The sequence below is a fragment of the Oreochromis niloticus genome, linkage group LG1 (genome assembly GCF_001858045.2).
Source record: "Oreochromis niloticus isolate F11D_XX linkage group LG1, O_niloticus_UMD_NMBU, whole genome shotgun sequence".
NCBI classification, from domain to species: Eukaryota; Metazoa; Chordata; class Actinopteri; order Cichliformes; family Cichlidae; genus Oreochromis; species Oreochromis niloticus.
Genome location: NC_031965.2, coordinates 25,431,325 through 25,450,127, shown reverse-complemented (window position 1 = coordinate 25,450,127; position 18,803 = coordinate 25,431,325). Strand labels below are relative to the sequence as shown.

At 43.6% G+C, this 18,803-nt stretch overlaps 1 protein-coding gene across 1 annotated transcript; it reads right to left on the bottom strand.

Annotated features, from left to right (window-relative positions):
• Window positions 1-6,490: 6,490 nt before the first annotated feature.
• dldh (dihydrolipoamide dehydrogenase) lies at window positions 6,491-15,011 on the bottom strand. The gene is made up of 12 exons (XM_005458936.3): window positions 14,446-15,011; window positions 14,000-14,293; window positions 13,140-13,200; window positions 12,126-12,383; window positions 10,561-10,621; window positions 10,326-10,456; window positions 10,049-10,218; window positions 9,744-9,960; window positions 9,461-9,637; window positions 8,640-9,363; window positions 8,252-8,507; window positions 6,491-8,164 (listed from the first exon to the last, which is right to left on the bottom strand). Exons 1-12 carry the CDS (start codon window positions 14,497-14,499, stop codon window positions 8,159-8,161), a joined length of 2,409 nt encoding a protein of 802 aa, XP_005458993.1. The 5' UTR covers window positions 14,500-15,011; the 3' UTR covers window positions 6,491-8,158.
• Window positions 15,012-18,803: the final 3,792 nt, after the last annotated feature.

The window sequence follows — 18,803 nt, the reverse complement described above, 5'->3', positions numbered from 1 at the left end:
CTTTATTTAACTCATGTCAGCTATGTGATAGGTGGCTGCTCAAAATAACTGATATTATAAAGAAGGCTTTATTTTGATCCACTTTTTTTTAATCTGACTCATTTTCTAGCAGGGTCGAAGCTAAACTTTTAATATAGTTTTACATCATTCTAGTTTTTTCCAGTAGATCTTGCAAACCTTCCAAAATCACTTTCCAACCAGCTCACATAGCCCTCATTCGGTGTTTATCACTGTGTCGAAGAGCAGAAACACATTAGTCATGGTCGTAACTGTACCCAGAGCACGATTTTTATGATTTCTATACTCACAAACACTGTTACACACCGTTTAGTGATTTTGCGTGCCTTCTTTTGAGCTATCTGCACTTCTTGTTTCTCCATCCATGAATTTTAGGGTTTGCCTTTGAAGTAAGGAGCAGTAACAAGATGTCTTAAAGGGCAAACAAAGCCAATTTGGAAGAAATCCGAGGACACTTTGACCACCCTTGCGTGCTCTGGGCTTTAAAAATCGTTATTCTGTCAAAAAAAGCAGGTAAAACTTCTGTTTCTTCTCACCTGATGCAAAAAATAAAGCAAACCCTTCAGAGAGAGAGATAGAGAGACATCTGCCATCCCTCTATCTCTCTCTCCCTCCCCTCCTGTGGGTCCTCTGTGGCAACATCTGCTTCCTCTGCTGCTCTTTCCCATCATGTGGTGGGCGTGTCCTTTGTGTTGCCCCCCAGCTTCATTGTTCTAGCCAATCATTGTACTCGCCAAGCTGTTCCCACGATGCACCAGTAATGACCAGAAGGTGCTGATGGGAGCTGGTGTCTCTGAAGGAATGACTCTGTCTTTACAACCGGTTTAACCCCCAGGGAGAGATGACAATAAACAAAATACAAACAAAAACAGTGCTCTCAAAGAGAACCGAGAAATGTGGTTGGCTTTAATTGCGTTGACTTGCGACTATACCCTAAAATTATGATTTAAAAAGGCAACACATGAAAGGGGAAACAAAAGTATATTAGAGGCATGTTGAGCAAATAGAGTTAGAGATTGATAATCAGGAAAAGAGGAGGAAAGAGGGGGTGAACTGAGTGAAAGAGAGAGGTAGAGCTCTGGGAAAAGATCAGAGCCTGGTCCCTGGGGAGCTGCAACAGATGAAGTAGCTGAATAAGCTGTCTGTCATTGTGTGACTCAGGCTGCTGTGGTCACTTCGTTTGTTCAGACTCAACAATGGAGGATGACTGAGAGAGAAATCTCTGTTTTCCCACAAGATTTAGCCCCAAAAATCTCTAGTCAGAGATGCTCTGTGAGCATGAGGATTTGTGACAAATTGAAATGCTAATAACAGACAGAGTGGAGAGGGATGTAAAGTCAGTGGGACACTGTTATGATGCTGCTCTCTGAGGCTGCTCTGTGTTTACTTTGTGTGCAGTAAAATTAGTGCAACAAGTGATCAGGTGGTATTTAAAAATGGCAAATATACTCAAAAATAGACCTAAACTTCATACAGGCTGTCTACATTCTCATTATATACACATAACAATAATAATGGACAATAATAATAATCACACAAGCCAAATGACTTATTGACTGGGCCAATTCTTCCTCATATTCACTTAGGCTCAAAATGAGTCACATAATAATTTGCATTGCTAGCTGTTACATTTTTCTTTGTATACAGGCTATGGTGAGCTGACTTTTTCTGTTATATTAGTTAAGTGAATTCAGTAAGATAAGAGTCAGGATCAAATGTAGCAATAGTCTAACTGGCATCATGAGCTTCAGTTTAAATTGATGTCTCCTATCTTTGATGTAACCTAACACTGACCATGAACACCACAGCCTGCTTTGCACCACTCGAGCATTACTGCAAACTTCACCATAATACTGAAACTATGGTCAGTTCAGCCTGCACTGAATTTTACTAAATAACACACATTATCATTCAATTTAATTTTTTAAATCACATTTCACAATATGAAAAAAACCTCTGAATGTTTTGTCCCAAGAGGACACAAGAGCCATCGTCACAGTAGCTACTGAAGTTCAAACCAAGCACCAGAGGCTGATTTAAGTGACTTTGAACATGGCATGATCATTGGTTCTAGATGGACTGGTCTTAGTATGATAATAATAATATGACATGTTATAAACCCGCTGAAGCTCTTAGGTCATCTGGAACAGGCTGTCAGTTAGTTCTCCCAGGCTGCCCAAATAAATGGTAAATGGTAAATGGCCTGTATTTGTATAGCACTTTACTAGTCCCTAAGGACCCCAAAGCGCTTTACACTACATTCAGTCATCCACTCATTCACACACCCATTCACACACACATTCACACACACAAATAACTTTGAAACTGTATTTACTTCATATGTGTTTTAGTATTTTATACTTAATTATTATCTTATTATCAACAAATGCAACAAGCAAAGCAAACAATACTTATACCTGTACTACTTATACTTGTACTTTTCTAATGCACAGTTATGTGTATCTGATATACTTGACCAGGGGTGTCAAACATAAGGTGCGTGGGCCAGAATCAGCCCAGCAAAGACCCCAATCTAGCCCACTGGACAGCTTTGGAAAATGTAAAGGAGTGCATAGATTTTGAAGTTTAAACTTTATTTCCGTAGGCTTTACTGCTTTTCCTGTTTATAAAGACCCCGAAACATCACCACCAACTGTCATTCATGCTACACCGAAGTAATTAAGTAATGGCAGAAAGTTCCTGTTTTTTCACTATCTACTATAGGAATTTACATTTTCACAGATGGTTCACAGAAAAAAAGAACATTTTGTATGAATTACCGACCTTTATACTTTAGGATTAAAGGACAGTCTTGGCAATGAAATACCAGAACATGTTCTGAAATTTTACACATTTTTCATGTAGACTTTGACATCCCTGTGAGACACCATGACATTTTTATCCATTGTCCCTCTGTCCCACATATTCAGGGGGACCAAAGACAACATTTTGAAAGGTTGTCATGTCTAATAGTTTGTTTGTTTTAACTATAGACTGTTCTAAAACCTGGTTTTTATTGATCATTGTGCTCTGCAGTAGCTTGGGAGGTAGAGCAGGGCATCTGCTAATTGGAAGGTTGGTGGTTCAGTCCTTGCCTGCTCCCCTTCTTTATGCCAAATATCCTTGGGCAAGACACTAACCCTAAGTTGCTCTCTGATGCATCCATTGGAGTATGAATGCGTGTGAATGTTACATAGAAAGTACTTCCATAGAAAAATGTGTTGTGTGTGAATGAGGCAAGTTGTATAAACTGCTTTTAGTGCTCAGCTAGAGTAGAAAAGTGCTATATAAGAACCAGTCTGTTTATTATTAACATGCCACATCTTTTGCTGCCTGTGCTACAATGTGGAAAACTGACTTTCACTTCATCATCACAGAGTCAAAGACCACACAGATTTTTGTGAAATATGGTAATAACGACCGCAATTAAAAGGAAATACAGATATGTGTCATGTAATGGAGTGCAAAAGGTGAGGACCCAAATACAGAAGTTCAAAAACAAAAAGTGAACCATTTATTTGTCTGATGAAAGTCCAAAGTAAAAAAGTCCAAGATGCAAAGTGACAAAACCTGGACAGCACAGAGAAATACACAGGGAAGAAGGCAGGCACGTAAACAGTACGACACAAAGTTTAACTGAAAGACAAGGCTGTGTATACTAACAGAAACACACAGAAGGTTAACAAGGGGAATGGAAACAACTGGGGAACAAGAAACAGGGGAAACTAATAAAAGATGAAGACGAAGTCAAACTGAAGATGAGAAGCAAATGACTTTCAAAATAAAACAGGAAGTAATCTAAATAGAGAGCCTTAACAGAAATGAGAACTTCACAAAATTTAAGAAGACACTAAGGTCGTTCTTATGCTTGCCCTGTCGCTTGTGTTGCGTTTGCCGTCACAGCTGGATTGAAGACAGAAATGTAGGATGGTCCCAGTTTTTACCCCCATTTTAATGATAATACTGCACAGAAGCTCAGAGATGTGCTGACACACAGATGTTGTAACTATTAGAAATTTTCGTTTTAGGGAAGAACATGGGAGAAAAACTCTTGAGAAAGTCGTGGCTTTTTGGCCTTTTGACTTCTGTGCCTTAACAGCAGGTATAAATGGCTACATCTGTTTGATGACGACATGGTGGTGAGCATATAGGGTATAGTGGGTATACTGGGACCTTAAGGAAGCTACTCAAATACGCCAGATCAAAAATATAAACAAATTTCTAAAATAAGAGCTACCAGATTACAAAAACACCAAGAACTCAATACTAAACATGGAGTCATTACTAAAATTTAAAATAAAAAAAGCCTCAAAGTAATAAACTAATAAGTCTAAACAAACTCACAACTAAAACTAAACCGAAAACCAATAATTTTCCTCCATTTTTGCTAGTCTTATAAAGAGATGTGCCACTTGATAGATAAAATAAATTTGTCCTTCCCAAACACATCTTTGTCTCATGTTTGGTCTTCTTGGGATGTAGTCACCCCAATGTGCATGCGTGACAGGTGACCATTACATGGACAAAAGAAGGGTCAGCAGCCAAGAGTGAGCTTTTATTATTCCCAAAAATCTCTTTCTGTCCATGCATCTATCCAACACATGCACACACCAGCCAAGATGTTTACACACACACATACACACACTTATACATTCAAACAGATCTGTGAGAGGATAGGAGTGTATGAATGGACAGATTAATCAGATTATAGCTGAGACACACTTAAACAGCCTGTTCTGTGGATTAGCTACGGTCCTGCCTACTCCCTGTCAGAATAAAAATTGTATTAGAAGAGAGAGGTGGGGGGGAGAGGCTGAACCAGACAATATATCATCCTACACACACACAGATGTATAGATTTGTGTTCACATTTCTGTGTGGTGTTATTTACAATATGAGTGATGGTACATCTTGGACTTCTTTAAGAACTAAGAAAAGGAAATGTTCAGGATTTAGGTGAATGATAAGAGAAAGAAATGAGCCCATGTGAAGTGTGGACTGACTGGATAAACATTTCTCTATAGATTTGACCATGAAGAAGTTTCGATTTCCCCCTTTCAGAAGTTCAAAGAGTTGCTGTTCTTTATGTGCAGCAGGACAGCAAATGGCAGCCAGTCACCAGGGCTTTGTCTGACTATTGACACCAGAGAGATGCCGAGAGGGAGGACGCGAGTGTGTGCGACTGTTCAGGGGCCGGAGGACAGCCTGACAACAACAAAGGACCAGCTTTAAGCCTGTCTCCTGTGATTTTCCAACTCAGCGAAAAGCTATTGTGGCACAGAAAAAAAGTTAAGTAAAAAAGCTTAGCATGGTATGTGCTAACAACTGCCTGCTGCTTGTGTAATACAAGCAAATACTTTTTGAGTAGCCACAGTTGCAGTCTTTGGAAGGGCAACCGTCGCTGTGTCTGCAGCCGGTGGGCAGGTCACTGGTGTGATCTGCTGCTCTGTACGATCAGTTAGGATGTGAAAGATTCATCCGTTAATGTGGCTCTTTGTCAATATTGGAAAGGAATTGTGAACTTTCTGTCTACTCCATCATTCAAATCTTACTTCAGTCAGCCAGTCCATGACCTCTCCTGGAGTGTGTGCATGTGTTATTGTGCTCCATGTCGACACTTAATACAGTGTGTCCTCTGTAATTGCAGTAAATTTCTGATCATCTGTCATCCAATTTCACCGTCCTGTGTATGTGGTGTGTGTGTTTATATAAGACTGCAAACCAGATGAGTTTCTTTGATGACTACTTCTGTGCTCCCAGTGGTCGCTGAATGGCACACACACACTTAAACACACACGGAGTAGTGCAGGCAGGGGCAACTGGGACTAAATCCAGACTGGTGGTTTCTCTCTTCAGCTATAAATACCCCTGTGCTTAAAACAAGATCACACACACACACACACACACACACCAATACTCCCGGACTCAGAAGAGCATAGAAAAAACATTAATTCAGAAACACATAAAGATGCAGACTAAAATAAATACACACACGCACATATGCAGTCCCTCTCTCTCACTCTCTCTCTGTCTTTCATTCACACACACACACACACACACACATGCACGCACATATTACAATACACACAAGGAGATGGGTCTGGCCTCAGAGGAGGCTAGCTAAGCGTTCTATGATTATGGGGTGTGTCTTTGTCTCATTTAGTGGTTCCACAAGGAGACAGTCTTCTGCTGTGTCAGACAAACACACACACACACACACACACACACATACACTCTCTCACACACACACACACACGCACACAAATGCAAAACACTTATACTATCACTAAGTGACATCAATCCCCCAGCTTCAATTTTCCAGATTACTTTTTAAATAACCTACAAATGTAAGAATGGCCGAGTATTCACGCTTTGCTAATTTACACAGCTTTTAAGAGCATGTTGCGTACTTCTCACAATCCCTCGTTAAGCAGAAAGGGAAAAACAAGCATTCAACACCAGATGTGCCGTATTTCATTCCTTTTTTTTATTTTGGAAAAATATTGCGCCTTTTTTCCAGTATTAAAAATGACAGGCTCTGTACATCAGACTTTTCTCTTAAATACAACACAGTCACAGTGGTCTCAAGTGCCTAACACATACATGCATACATACATACTTACATACATACATTATCTGCCAGATAAAAAAAAAATCCAACTTAAATTATAACAGGATTAATTAAAAAAATCACAATGAAATGGAGCACAAATAATTACATAATTAAATTAAAAGAATACATCTTTCTTTAGATAACAAATAAAATAAAAACAAATGATCTCAACCAACGGCAGGCAGGGTGATGGTTTCCTTGAACTGGCTAACAGTGGAAGAGTGAAGGGAGTGGAAGTGAGCAGTGCATTCAATGACACAGGCGTGAACTCTCCTACATGCACACACATACACGCAAACACACATACAACCACACACTCGTGCTGTCTCACACACACATGCACGCTCACGTCCATAGTGCAATGAGGTCTTGGCAGTTGAGACTAGTCCTTTATAGTTCGGCCTACTTGGAAAAATCAACAGCATCACTAGAGGTCAGGAAGAAAAAGACCAAACTGTCAATTTGAGCTGCTGATGCAATTTCACAAAATTCTTGAAATGTTCTGGAAAGAGATGTGCAGCAAATTCAAACAGAAATCATACATGAACTGATAACTAAACTTCAAATATGTTTGTTTTGAGTTCTTTCATCTGGATTTTTTCTTCTTTGTTTGTCCTCTAATGCCAAAAGTGTTTCCTAAGTTGCTCTGCCCAAAACATTTCCCTGTGTGTCACAACTTTCAGGGGTCAGAGGCCAGTATGGCCCAACAGAATCCATGTTGGATCGATCTGCAGTCACTACTGGAGTCTTTAGTTCTTTAGTTTGTGCTGAGAACCAGCTCAGCATTGTTTCTGTCAGTGCTGCAGAGGAAAAGCTGTTGAGCTGCTACAGAAGAAGTCCCACAGTTTTATTTGTGTCAAGAAAGCTCAAACTGTGATTTATATTTAATGAATAGATTGTAGCAGTTTAATGTTACTACAACTCTACTCTCTGCTCTGCAGCACTGCACAGAACTCGAACTACTCAATATCCATGACAGATTTTACACTGCATTGTAAAACACAGCACATAACAGTACTACAACAGTACTTTAAAAATTCTCAGTACTCCAAAGGTACTTCACTGTTCATTCAATCAGTACCCCATGGTACTACAATATCAACTGTCGACATACAAGTCCATATTCCACTGATTGGAGTTCATCCTGTTACAAGCAGTAATTCATCTTGAACTGCAGAAGACGTCTTCATCAGTTTGCCAACAGTCTTCACGGGACTAGACAAGTACTCAGCCAACGCTGTTTCTGTACAAAGTCTGTACAAGCGCTAGCATTGCCTCCTGGTACTCCGTCCATAGTGTTGAGTCAACATTAGACCTACATCCATCCAAGAAATATCCAGAATTCACCCGTAGTACTACCATAGTACTAAGTCCTTGCCAAGTGGGCTCATCAGCACCTTGGCTCAAAGTCCTCTGGTAAATCCGAGGGAACAGCAGCAAACAGCAGGAGTAAAACCTCCTGGAGACAAGCTGAGCTCTACTGCTCAGGGCTGGTGTATGTGGACCACCACCTGGTCTTGACTGGTATCATACCTGTAATACAGAAGGGACAAAGTCAGTCTTTGGAACTGCAGTTTTTGTGTGTTTTATGGGCATTTGGGTCTATTTTTGCGTACTCACCTCTGTGGCAATGATGCATTCGTCTTTCTGGTCTGATATGACGTAGACAGACTGGTATTTGGTGTCACTGGTGCACTGGTACCGGCTGTCACTGGGACCGCTGTATTCAACATCACTGGTTGACTGGAATTTAACGTCGCTGGTCGACTGATATTTAAGATCGCTCGCTGCATGACAGTTCAAATCGGTGGATGATTGATATTTTGCTTCACTGCAGCTCGGTGACTCATCCACAGGTTTCTTTTCTGATGCATCACTGTGGGATAAAAAAGGACAGAGAAATTCAGAAATGCTGTCCTTCATGCAACAAATGCTTTCACAGTGATTAAGGGGACATCTGCATGAAATAATTCCAACCATTAATAATGTATTTTGATTGGTTGTGTACCTGTTTTTCCTCTTCCTGTATCTTTCCTCTGTATCTGACTCATCCAGCATTTCACATTTGGCCTCTGGCTCTTGGTGACCCTCCTCTTTACATGGTGGCAACTCCTCAGGTTGAAGCTCATGGACCAGGTTGTACTCCACGCTAGGGTACCGAGATTTAAAGCCATTCTTCTCTGTTCCGTTGAGCCCGCCAATTCCACTCAGACCTCCGAGAGATCCAGTGAGATCTGAATGATAATCAGCCTTCTTGTTGGTGTTTTTAATTGATGTTGTCATCAGAACTCCCAGTTCCTTGTCGCTGCGGAGACAGTTGTTGGTGGTTGTCAGGTTGTTCATGGTCTCGTGGCTGTCGCTGTGGACACTGTCACTGTGATGACTGTGCCGCTCCTGCAGTTTCACCCGAATGTAGACCACCAGCATGGAGCATCCGATCAAGATCACAAGAACCAGGAAGACGCCGGCCCACACGGCCACCCAAGGGAATCCTCCATTGTCATCTTCCACATCGTCAGGATTTTCACTTCCAGAGTATATTCGATCGGGTCCATCCACAACCGGATGACCCCTGGGAATCTCTGGTAAGAGGAACTGACAGTTGTGACCGCCGTAGCCGGGCACACAGGCACACATATAGCGGCTGCCTTGCTCATGACAGGTGGCTCCATTGTGGCAGGGGTTGTGTTTGCATCGGGAGACAGGAGAGCTGCAGTTTTTGCCAGTATAGCCTGCGAAAATAGTAGGGTTTAAGAATCTGAGAAAATGACACTAAGCTGCATAAAAACTCATGTAAACATCAAGAAATTTTTTCAAGAGTTGTCATACCTGGGGGGCAACTACAGGTATAGCCATTTCCTGTTTCCTGGCATGTGCCACCGTTCTGACAAGGGAAGGAGAGACAATATCCAGAGACGCTACTGCCGCTTTCCTCACAGTTAGGACCTGAAAACCCTTCAGAACACTGACAAAGGTAGGAGTTCACCAGATCCACACATTCTGCACCTGCAAAGGAGAGAGGGATTAAGAGAAAGACCAGTGATTAGTCTCTGGATATTTTAACCCTGGGTTCAATTGTAGGTTTAGGTGAAGTTAAAATCAGTATATATACCATTTAAACAGGGGTTGGACGAGCAGTGGTCAATTTTCTTCTCGCAGTTGAAGCCAGCATATCCTGTCGGGCACTGACAGAAGTAGCCACCTTCCGGATTGTCAACACAATGTCCGCTGTTGAAGCAAGGCCCGTCTGCACAGGTGTTGGCGCTTAACTCACAGTTGTTACCATAAAAACCAGGCGGGCATGTGCACTTATATCCATTGTCATTGTCCTATATTGGAAAGAATGTAAACAGTCACACACAGGTTTCTTGTTTCCACATCATCTCTCTTTCTCGCTTCCTCTCCTGTGATACTCACAGTGCAGCTGCCTCCGTTGCGACATGGACTTCCAGAACATTCGCTGACTTGGATCTCACAGCTGGCACCCGTGTATCCAGGTAGGCAGGAACAAGTGTAGCTGCCCTGGCCAGTGTTAGTGCAGGTGGCTCCGTTAAGACAGGGTTTGTGGTGTGTACAGTAGTTCAGATCTGGAAACACCAACAATAACCAACCATTACAAAAAATATAGTTTAAACTAAAGAAAAGAGGGTCCCAGAGGGAAATAAGCATGTAGTAAATGTGTCAGTAAACTCACCCTGGTTGCAGAAAAGCCCACCCCAGCCCTCCTGGCAGTTACACTGCCAAGGCTGTTGGCAGGTGCCATGGAGGCAGCCAGGGTAACGGATGCAGTCATCACAGTAACGCCCACTAAAGCCCACACGACACCTGTGAACACGACAATTATTTAACACTAATAGTAACAGAAGAAAAGATATTGAAACACTGTAATATTAATTTATGTAAACTTAAAAATGCTTTTCTGGACTTACTTGCACTCTCCTGGTTTATCACAGAAACCGTGTTCTTCATCACATCCAGGAAGGCAGATTGCTGCAGAGAGGAAACAAACATAGTTAGGCGAACCATTGGAAATGAGGCGTGTTTGCACTCCATCAATCTTCCAATCACTTTAATTCCTTTTCAAGTCACTGACAGCTTGTCTGACAGTCCATCTGGTTGGCCCTCAGGGCTTCTTATCTATTTGATGAAGTCATTCACCTTGTCTGGTGCCATGTTTGTCTGCCCAATACATTCACCTGCTCAGGCATCTCTCTAGAGTATCTTTATTCTCGATTATTAAGAGGCTTAATTCACCAGTCTTTATGGTTAAAGGTCTTCTGGAGGTCTTCTTAGCACTTATAATGCAAAAGAATAAAATTTGGAGGGTAATTGGTGTCACTGGGTCAGCCTTGTGAACAGGCTGACATTTGCTGGTTTCTTCATTGCTTCAAAAGTTGTTGAAAATGCTACCGTTTTGGCCTTAATACCCACACAAGGACCTACGTCAGTTTTGGTCACCAAACGAGGGGGATGCAGCCAACAAACCTTCTCTTTTAACATGGTTGTTCTCCCATACAAAAGCCTCCCACACAAAGCCTCCTTTCTCCCCTTGACTGTGGGTCAGAAGTCCTTTTTCTCACCCTCAGCCCCTCTCCTTCCATATCCCTCCCTCTTCTTTCTGATCCTCCTTTTTCCTCGTTTATTCTCCCATCCACCTATCCCCTCCTCTCATCTTCCTCTCCTATCCTTTCCCCTCTTCTGCTCATCCTGTCTCTCCTCACCCCCCCCCCCCTCCCCCTCCCCCTCCCCCAAGGGCCAGCTGGTCTGTGTGGAACTAACCACCAGACAGCTGCTCCATTGTCTCCTCTCACCGAGCAGCTGCCCCCTCCACAACAATACACAACCGTGCTCGGCCAATCACCAGCCTGAACCACAACAATACAGGACCCCCACTTGGCCAATCGGGGAGGAGGTTTTGGGCGAGGAGGCCCCAGTGGTCTAATGGAAGGCACGCGGCGTGTGAATTACTGAGGAGCCACTGCGGCTCATTAGAATGGAGGCCTCTGGTGCTATGGGATAACTAACTGACGCCTGTTGCACACGGGCCCCGCATTATGAGGTGAAAAAAAGTTCCCGAACAATACAGAGAGGCAAATGACTGTTGGGGAAATTAACTTTGAAAAGTAGTTTATAAACTGTAGAAACTCAAAACCCCTTAAAGCTTATGTGTTTTTCATTTTAAAAGTTAAAGAACTATTTTTTTGAAGATGGCAGTAATTCCAGACTAAGCCAGAACTAGTGTTAACACGTCTCACTTGTGAGGCAGTATTTTGGGATCAGGCACTTTGTGTAAACATCACCGCTTGCTGCTAATGATTGTGCCACTCCTTCAGCTTATCTACGCAGCTGCCATTGGACTGAAATTTTAACTACTGCAATACCACTAACCTGAAAGTGTTTGTGCTTGCCAACTCTATCTCTCAGTTATGGATATTCCTCACATTGCTCCATACAGACTTACTGACATTGCTTGACTAAAACCAAAACCACTCACGTTCAGTGCAGTAATGTCCCTTCCAGCCGGAGTTGCATATGATCTCTCCACGCTCGCCGCAAGTGAAGTGTCCGAAAGCATCATCTCGCGGGCGGCAGAAAACAGAGCAGCCTTCGCCGTAGTAGTACTCATCACACAGGAAGCGGTAGGAGTATCGCAGCTCAGTCTTGCCAGCTGTCTGCACATCACTGAACCACTCTTCTCCCACACTGAGGTGACGCTGAGTGGCGATCCTGCTGATCAGACGCTCTGGGTTGTCTGAAAAAGTAAATCACACAGCTTGTTGTGAGTCACATGCTGTTGTTGTGAAGCATGGCTTTTCTGCAGAGCGTAGGACAGGGTAGGACCCTTTCATTCACATGAAGCTGTCAGTTATATTCCTTTGTTTACTACAGATTTCAGGTCTTGCGGAAGCATATGTGCTTTCGCTCCTGCAGAATGACAGCCACACATGTTTTTGAAAATGAGGCTGTCATGCAGTGAAAAATAAGAGGCCAAGGGGTGAAATCTGCTGTCTGGCTTGCAACAATGCTTTTCTTGTGAACTGTTTTTTCCAAATAGAGACAGATTACACCATAAAACCTCAGTGCAATGATAAGATGATGGCTTAAAGATGACACAGCAAATCTCACCACAGAGGCAAATCTGAGAATGCCTATTATCATGAGATAAGTGAATCCACACAGGAAATTGTACCATTATATGCAAAAACACAAATTTTTATGCAAGAACATGGCTGTGTAATCAAAAACACACACTGGACGTTTGCCTCACTGAGATGTGGTATTAGCTGATTCCCCACACTAGAGCAATAATCAACAGAAATGTAGAAATGATTAACCTATATTTACTTTTCAAGGGAAGGTGTGTGCCTCAAAAAGTTGGATCTTAATTCTTATTAAAAAGTCTGAAAGGAGAAAAATATGACCTGACATTTGAAAGAAAACCAGGAAACCTATTTGCCTTCTGCTCTGTCTTTGAGTTACACTACTGCCTTTTCTTGCTGTCACCCACCTGTTGTCAGGTCGTCCAGGGAGTCGGTGTGGAGAGCTTCAATGATCAGTGAAAACGTCCCCTGAGGAGAGAAAGAGAGAGAATCAACAGCTGCTTAGCCTACAGGCCTCCCTCCCTCCCTCCCTTCAGAGCAGCGGCCGGCCATTAGCAAGCCTCCCAATAAACTTCACAGCCTAATTCTCGTGTTGATTAGGTGCCTAATAAGGCCCGGTACCTGCTCCCCTTTTCACACCCCTGCCCATATCACACTCTGACACCGCTGTAAAACCAAACGAGGCGGAATTTCACGCTGTGCTGCCAATGATGTGCCAACTCAGAGGATGTTAAATTTCCCACCACGGCTGGTCGGAGGAGAGAAACGTTTGGTGAACACCCCCTACACATCTCTCCCCCCCTCACTCACACACACACACACACACACACACACACACACACACACACACACACACACACACACACACACCTCCCCTCCCCGTTTTGTCCCACCAAAGAGCACAGAAATACTACAATAGCCCCTCTCACACACTGCTGACAAAGACCCTCACAAGTGTGGAGTTTGAGAGCATCTGTTGCGTTCTGCACTCTTCAAAGCTAATACATCTCAGTCTGTCAATGCCCTTCATTACTCAAAGTTTATGGGACAGAGAATACCTCAAAACTACGACTTCATTTTTTTTTTCGGGGGTTGGGGTAACTCTATAATTATCAACAGTGAAAATTGACGCACTGGGCCCGAAAAAACAAACAAACAAACAAACACAAACAATAAATGCACAAAACTGAGCTCTAGACTGCAGCTTATCATTATTTCCACAATATTATTAATAATATTACCGATGATATGTCCTGCTTTTACTTACTGGCCATGTGAAACCGAAGGAAAAGCGGATCGGGTTGGTGAAGCTGTCCGCGTTGGTCTCCGGGACCTGGAAGGAGTTGGAGCCGAGGACGGGAGTCACAGTCCCCCCATAGGTGCAGGGAGGCTCTGGGGAGACGTTGGCCTGATAATGCTTCAGACAGACCCGAAAGAAAGTCTTGCACTCACACTGCTGCTGGCCCTGCAGGTGAGTGGGGCAGCAGTTGGCATTCCCAGTTATCCCCTTCTTGTTGAGGAACTCCTGCAACTTCAGCTCAAACACGCCCGAGCACAGAACCTATAACACACACGCGCGCGTAATCAATCGATCAATCGAGAGTATTTGAGGCAGGACCCTTGAGAATCAATCTTAAGCTGTTTGTATTCAAAATATGTGCCGAGGGTATTTTAATACCCTTTAATGTTAACGCTTGCTTTCATCGGACCTACCTGGCAGGTGAGTACGGTGAGACTGACAGCCAGGAGCAGACACAGGCGTCCCATTGTGTTGACAGCCCCTCAAAACCAGTGAAAGCTCCACAAGTCCTTGCAGCCCGGCTCAAACACTCATGGAGAAAGTCCTGTAAAAGCTTCCCTGTTTCTCGCAGTCAAGGTGAGTCTTTGACGCGCAGTGGGGGTGGGAAGAGGAAGTTGAAGTGAAACTTTTCCTTTTGGTGCGTCTGTCTTCCGCCTCTATATTTTCCAATACACTGCGAAAGTTTGTGACAGAAAGGCTGTTGCAGTGCAAAGTAATCCCCAGCAGACTGATCCACTAGAAGAAACGTGAATGAAATCCCCGATGGAAAGAGTTAATTCCAATCAGTCGGTGAAGAAGCAACTCTTGATAGGCTTATTTGTTTTTCCACTTGATTGATCATGATATGCTGATCCTAAACACAGAAAACAAATCTGCGGTCCTCTCCGTTTTCCTTGGTGTGGCAGTGCGTGTGTCTGATAGGTCTACTGCCCCGTGCATGGTTTTATACGGGGCCAGCAGGCGAGTGGTAATAACATGCAAATGAGCCCCTCTGCTCCTCTTCTTCCCCTCCCTCCACCACCACCACAAGTCCGCCCAGGGGCCATCACAAAGAAAGGGAAGGGGGAGGTAGGGGGTGCACACAACTTTTCTAAACCCGCCCCCCTCCTCTCTTTCTCTCAAAGGGATGGACCAAATGGCTAGTGAGCTGTTAAATGTGCAACAACCCCTTGCTTCCCCCGATGCCTCCCTCCTCTAGGACGCACTGGGCCCATTTACATTCCGACAAATTATTTTTACCTCTGCACAAAATCCTCCATCTCGCGATTTATACACATGGTGCAGCCAGACGCACCGTGGCTTCTTATATTTGAGGGGCTATGGTAAAGGTTTGGCCTGGCTCGTTCCTTGGATGGCCAGCCGGCCAGTCAGCCGTCCCAACTGCGTTACAACGACCATCTGCTCCGCTGCATTCCTATGGTGTTACCCCTGCCGTGGTTTTCACAATGCCACACCCCCAAAACAAGTCGCTCTATTCTTATTATTTTATCTTTATTTCTTGGCTTAGAGACCTACAGCCTTTCTCCCCACTTGCGCCCTCATTATAAAAACATTGCTGCTGTTTTCCTAATGTAGGCTGCACCAAGTATACTGTTATGTTAATACCCACGTCTTGATAAAAATGTGACTGACGAGTGTCTTCTTCAAAACAGCATTGAATATTAAAACTGTGATACCGAGAAAAAGCTTCATTTTCACTCATTACGATTTTTCAATTAATTCAATCGATTTCCTCTAATCGTTAATAGATTTTGAACCATTTTGAGTGGATAATAACCAGCTTTAGACGCTCGAGAGTATAAAAAAATCTCCGAGAGTGCGCTTAGTGGCCTCAGGCGAACACACCTTAACCGTATTTGTAGGCATGCCTGTGTATTTCCCTTACTTGCAGTTTGATAGAGACAGTAAAAAAACAAAAACAAAAAAAACTTGGTGGTGTGTCACTCGCGTGGCTGTCATTAAGGGACTTTATGGGGGAAAGGAGGGGGAGGATGAGGCGGGGGGAGGGGGGAGTCATACTAGGAGTAAAGTTTTTTTCTCTTTGTGCTTTCAGCTGTATGGTAATTGGGACGGCAGCACCTGCTCTCCCACAATAATACAGCACCAGAGAGAGAGAGGCGAGAGAGAACGAAGGGAAAAACATGGCCGGGTGCATAAACAATAATCTTACAATGTGTTTTATAATAAAACATCATATTACCGAAATACAGTCAGATAATATTAGATGCTGCAGACCATCACCTTATTCACGCTACAGTATATGTCAGAGAGTGTGCTCGCTATACACCAGGTTGGCAACACAACTCGCGCAGGGTCCACTGTCTAATTTGCATATGTGTGTATATCTGCAGAAAAATGTGGGCAAGAATGCGCACTTGTTGGCGTGATTTATTCTGAGCTTATCTCTGGCATTCCCAACTGTGCTGTGATTCTCTACCAAGTCATTAATGTCTCACGGGATTATATATATATCTAAAAAAAATTAGCAACCCTGCAGGAAAGCAACAAGTAATTAAGCAATTGTTTTTCAATATAGATGGAAATGAAAGGCTCCAAAGATAGCTGTTGTGTAAAAAGACGATTTCCGATGTGATTGCATGTCCAATATGTTTACTTACATTGATAAATAGACCGCAGTCATCAGGATTTACGAACGGATTATACATAAAATAAAGAAATGACATGTTTCACAAGTATTTTTACTCTAGTTAATGTACCTATATTATTATCAGCCCAGCCCTTATTGAACTGTTATGTTGTGTTTGTGGAAAATTATGCTGCCCTCATGGCCACAAGTCTGTTGAAAAAGACATTTATATCATTGATACGTTTTACTTAGATAAAAGAAGTTTATATAAAAATCATTTTGCTAAAAACTGATTGCAGCTTCTACTGTACCGTGCATGGTGTTACATATGAGAGATATATTTGGCAGACTGAATACCGACTTTTATTTATTTATTTATTTTTGGACATTTCAGTTCATTCACTTTAGGTTCCGCCCGTTTCATGTAACACCACATTTTCCAAAAAAATTAAAACCTTTAAATGAGGTTTGAGCAGCAGTCAGACTCACTGAAGAACTGAGTCCACTTCTAATGTTTACACACAGTAGCGCGCACTCACAAGGGCGCGCGCACTGGGAGATTTTTTGGTGGTGGGGGGGGGGCTTAATTAAAAACTCTAATGGAAGCTACTCCGTCTGCATATCATTACTGCTTTGGTTTGCCGCGGTACACAAACAAGGCCTTCATTCACACTCCACAGATAACATATGCACAACTTTCGGCCTGTCATGTCAGGCGCTGCTGCGGGAGCGCCGCAGTGCCACCGCTGCACAAGTTTGATGACCCTGCTTGGTTCTTCCCTCCGGGTCAGTGTATACATGTCTGATGTGGTTGCGTGTCCGCGATGTGCTCTTTACACCCCTTGAAACTGATTGAAAGGCCTTTAACCTTAAGCTTTAACGCTATTATCCCTGCCTGCCACCGTCTTTCCACATACCCGTATGTGTGTTTAGCTGCAGGACGCTGCTCCGAGCTGTTCATTTCATTTAGCCAGTTGATTTCAACCCCCTTTAATAGCCTGTGATGCGTCTATGTGGCGTGGCGTAAAATCCCCCCTTCTCTAGGCCTTTTATTTACACTCATCCCGACTTTCAGAGGTCCCTGGTGCTCTCTTTCCCTCTGTGTATCAGGCCAATATACCATCAGTCATTCATCACCATGACATGGCACACATTTTCCGATTACGCCAGCAAAGCGTGACTGAAAGGCATGGTTAGATGGAAAGTGACCCCCCCTCTATCGTTCACCAGCATCAAGACGACATTTTACCCTAAAACGTAATTTATGCCGAAGCTTCTCTAATTGTGTCTTAAGGAAACAGCAGAAAGTAGAAACTCCTCCCTCTTCTGATCTCCCTTTGTGTGTGCGTGACCGTGCGTGCACGCGTGTACGTGTGGGGTTAAAAAATAGTTTAACTGGAGGTCGATTGTTTAACTGAAGTGCTTTCCTGTTGTCTATGTGCGTGCGTGTGCGTGTATGTGTGTGTGTTTGTGTGCGCGCGCATGAGCAGGAGCTCCGTGACACATAGTGGAACAACAAAGGAAGAGGTCTCGCGCCCCGCCGCCCATTCATCCCTTTCTCTTGCGAAGTAATTCCCATTGATTCCTATTGAACGGCGAGTCGCGAGCCCCTCGGGGGAGAACCGTGTGATTTGTGAAGGGTCGCGAGGACAAGGCACGCCCCTCCTCGAGCCCGGCCATCTGCTCACCAAACACCACAACACCAACCAAGTACCAAATGGCTTCCTTCATCTCTGTCTCTGCGTAGTCTCTTAATTTCTCCGTTTACGTTTACTCATCTACTCCATCTCTCCGCCACCATTCCGCCTCTCACTCCTTCATTTCTCTCATCCCTCTTGGGTGGAAGAGCCCGAATGCCTCCGTAGGTGGATCAAGGCCTACTGGATGCTCCCGGCCAAATCACAGTGGAGGCATGCAACGGGTATGAGGTGGCCATATGGCCTGTGCGTGTGTGTGTGCGTGTGTGCCAAGAAATGGATGGATGGATGGCCGTCGTGGGAACCTCCACATCATCACCATCACACCGACCGTAAACATTAACGCACACATGCTGGGACTGCTGTAGGAGATAGATAGATTCTCTCATTAACAGCAGCATTGTGATCAGGAGGCTCACCTCACCTGGGCCAGGAACATACCGACTTACACCATCTGTCAGCCTCATTGCGACACTCTATGTAATCT

What these genes read in the sequence shown, in the direction of transcription:
- dldh (XM_005458936.3), bottom strand. Translation starts at nt 14,499, where the DNA reads ATGGGACGCCTGTGTCTGCTCCTGGCTGTCAGTCTCACCGTACTCACC. An exon ending in GGGACATTACTGCACTGAAC is followed by an intron (nt 10,622 to 12,125) that starts GTGAGTGGTTTT and finishes TCCTCTCTGCAG; the next exon opens with CAATCTGCCTTCCTGGATGT. An exon ending in TACCTGTAGTTGCCCCCCAG is followed by an intron (nt 9,364 to 9,460) that starts GTATGACAACTC and finishes CTATTTTCGCAG; the next exon opens with GCTATACTGGCAAAAACTGC.